The 1,232-nt window shown below is 40.4% G+C and overlaps 1 protein-coding gene across 1 annotated transcript; it reads right to left on the minus strand.

Moving 5' to 3' along the window:
• Positions 1-270: 270 nt before the first annotated feature.
• Positions 271-919, minus strand: LOC110599732. The gene has a single exon (XM_021736296.1). The coding sequence runs from the start codon at positions 903-905 to the stop codon at positions 417-419; it is 489 nt and encodes a 162-aa protein (XP_021591988.1). The 5' UTR covers positions 906-919; the 3' UTR covers positions 271-416.
• Between the last annotated feature and the right edge of the window lie 313 nt (positions 920-1,232).

Raw genomic sequence — 1,232 nt, forward strand, 5'->3', positions numbered from 1 at the left:
CTTTCTTTCTTTTCCGCCGTTTTCTCTCCCATTTTTCTTTATTAAATTTAAATTAGAAATTAGTAAGCTGTATGATGTTATCAATTTAGTTACCTTTTCTACTAAAAAAAAATAAAAATAGTTACCGTCCAACAACCCTTAAACGACCGGCTTTGGAAAATTACCACTCACGCTAACATGCGCCTGGTTGACACTATACCTACTTTCTATACCGTTGCGTGAACAGTTAAGACGCTTATGCCGGCAACGTCCACTGGTGCACGTTAGCATGGAATGGAATTACCACCTATGGTTTTTTCTTCGAAATTATATAAATTTTTTTTACACAAAAAATTACGAAATAAATATTAATATAAAGATGAGAATCCTAATTTTTAAATGCTTTACGAAATTAGTAAAATTGGAAATTTATTTCGCTACTCAGGGATGGTTACCAGCACAGGTCGCCAAGCTCTCCTCCGTAACCTATACCTGAACGTACCCGAGACTGGTCTCAGCGAGCCACCTCCAACACGCCCAGCAGCGAAACCTGCAACTCCAAAACTTCCAGCGGTACCGTCACCACTGCCATCACGACTATCAGTAACCGGTAATAACTCTACTTCACCATCAGCATCCTCCGGATGATCCTTCTCTTCGTCTTCAAACGGAGGCGACGACGACACGAACAAGTCCTTCAATTTCCTCCTAACTCTCTTATTTTCCGGGGGATCTTTCTGGAGCTCGGGCTGGTCATCGTGACGGGAAAGCCTGCGGCGGTGGTGATCAGCGGAGCGAGAGAGAAGCATGCGAAGTGTCTTCCGGCGGCGGAGGTGGATTACAGGGCTGGTTGTAGGACTTTGGGTGGGGCTTCCGGCTAGTGCACATTGAGTTGCGAGAAGCTTGAACTTGTGAAGGGTGGCCATTGAATCCGTGTATTGCTGGCCAAAATTTCAATTGGAATATCCGGTGTTTGGAGAAATTTTACAATTAATTGTCCATTGAACTGAATAATTTTTGTATTTTCTTCTGTCTTTTCGAATGGAGTCTTTAGAAGTTCTCGTTGGGTTCTCCGTGATGTACACGTGGCATCCTATGGAGGATCTAGAAATTTATCTGAATAAGTCCAAGGCTAATTTTGGATACATTGAAAGGGGAATATATATTTATAATTCTAATTTTTAATTACAATTCTAAGTTTTAAAAAGAAAAAAAATAAATTAATAATAATATTATTTTCCCGAAGAGAAGTT

Source organism: Manihot esculenta, chromosome 1 (assembly GCF_001659605.2).
Source record: "Manihot esculenta cultivar AM560-2 chromosome 1, M.esculenta_v8, whole genome shotgun sequence".
Classification (NCBI taxonomy): domain Eukaryota; kingdom Viridiplantae; phylum Streptophyta; class Magnoliopsida; order Malpighiales; family Euphorbiaceae; genus Manihot; species Manihot esculenta.

Coding starts and splice junctions, on each gene's coding strand:
- LOC110599732 (XM_021736296.1), bottom strand. CDS start 905: ATGGCCACCCTTCACAAGTTCAAGCTTCTCGCAACTCAATGTGCACTA.